The 1,841-nt window shown below is 40.1% G+C and overlaps 1 protein-coding gene across 1 annotated transcript; it reads left to right on the forward strand.

Annotated features, from left to right (window-relative positions):
- The first annotated feature begins 277 nt into the window (after nucleotides 1-277).
- On the forward strand, nucleotides 278-937 carry LOC122752639 (60S ribosomal protein L18a-like). Its single transcript, XM_043999516.1, has one exon. It carries the CDS (start codon nucleotides 308-310, stop codon nucleotides 836-838), a length of 531 nt encoding a protein of 176 aa, XP_043855451.1. The 5' UTR covers nucleotides 278-307; the 3' UTR covers nucleotides 839-937.
- Nucleotides 938-1,841: the final 904 nt, after the last annotated feature.

Consider the following 1,841-nt stretch of genomic DNA (forward strand, 5'->3'; position numbering starts at 1 on the left):
TAGGGGTCCCTTGCTGGCACTGGGGATAGGATTCTATTGTACTGCCACATTACAGTCCTAGGTCACAGTCCCATGGTGAGGAGGAGCACTAGCACATTAGAACTTGTGGCTGCAGGGGAACAAAGACACTAGTCACAGTTCCAACACTGAAAAGAGTGCTTGTGGTCATTCACAGACCAGGCAGGGCACAGGGCAGGAGAATAGTAAGCATACCTTACCTTATATCATACCACTTTGGAAGAAAAGACCCCTGCCTTTTGCGGGTTGGTGCCTTTTGCGGGTTGGCGGGGAGTGAGGCGGCAGCACCATGAAGGCCTCGGGCACTCTGAGAGAGTATAAGGTAGTTGGAAGATGCCTGCCTACTCCCAAGAGTCCAGTGCCACCTCTTTATCGGATGCGCATCTTTGCTCCTAATCATGTCGTAGCAAAGTCCCGATTCTGGTACTTTGTTTCCCAACTGAAAAAGATGAAGAAGTCTTCTGGAGAAATTGTGTACTGTGGACAGGTCTTTGAAAAGACCCCTCTTCGGGTGAAAAACTTTGGCATCTGGCTGCGCTACGATTCCAGGAGTGGGACCCACAACATGTACAGAGAGTACAGGGATCTGACCACTGCTGGTGCTGTCACTCAGTGCTACCGAGATATGGGGGCCCGTCACCGTGCCAGGGCCCACTCCATCCAGATTATGAAAGTGGAAGAAATTCCTGCCAGCAAATGCCGCCGGCCTGCAGTCAAGCAGTTCCACGACTCCAAAATCAAGTTCCCGCTGCCCCACAGAGTCCTGCGGCGCCAGCACAAGCCACACTTCACTACCAAGAGGCCCAACACCTTCTTCTAAGTGCAAACATGAAGAGGCCCATGTTGCATTCATCTGTTTAAATAAATCTCCCGATTGGAAACCTGGAAAAAAAAAAAAAAAGAAAAAAAAAAAGAAAAGACCCGCTCCCCTCCCAGAACTACCTTTGAAAACAGCTGCAAAAAAACCCTGAAGGTTGTGACAGGGTCCCTTACATCTGAGAGCAGAACCCAACTTTAATATCTAAAGTTAAAAGTCATGGAAGATACTGGGAAAATGTGCAAACAACAATATAAAAGAAGATCAGTATAGAAAGTTCCTATGGTTACAAATATCAAAACATAAACTCAAAAGAAGGTGACAATGTCAAAACTGCTACATTCAAAGCTTCAAAGAAAAATATGAATTGTTCTTAGGCAATGAAAGCACGAAAAAAGAATTTTAAAAATTTAAATAAGGGAGGTAGAGGAAAAATTAGGAAAGGAAATCACAGTGATCCAAGAAAATCATGAAAAAAGTGTCAACAGCTTAGTAAAGAAGGCACAAAAAAAATACTGAAGAAAACACTTTTAAAACAAAATAGGCCAAATGATAAAAGAGGCAAAAATCCATTGAAGAGAAGAATGTCTTAAAAAACAAAATTTACTCCATGGAAAAGATATATGAAAATTTTCTGAAGAGAAGAACCCCTTAAAAATAGAATTCGTCAATTGGAACAAGGGAGTACAAAAGTTTACTGAAGAAAATAATTCCTTAAAAATTAGAATCAGGAAAGTAGAAGGTAGTGATACCATGAGACATCAAGAAATGATAAGAAAAATCAAAATAATGAAGAAATAGAAGAAAATGTGAAATGCCTTATCAGAAAAACAACTGACCTGAAAAATAGATCAAGGATAGATAATTTAAGAATTATTGAACTACCTAAAAACCATGATTTTTAAAAAAGAGCTTAGACATTATCTTTTTTTCTGTTTATAATTTTATTTTCCAAATTACATGTAAAAACAAATTTTGACATCAATTTTTTAAAGCTTTGTGTCCC

Source organism: Dromiciops gliroides, chromosome 4, assembly GCF_019393635.1.
Source record: "Dromiciops gliroides isolate mDroGli1 chromosome 4, mDroGli1.pri, whole genome shotgun sequence".
NCBI classification, from domain to species: Eukaryota; Metazoa; Chordata; class Mammalia; order Microbiotheria; family Microbiotheriidae; genus Dromiciops; species Dromiciops gliroides.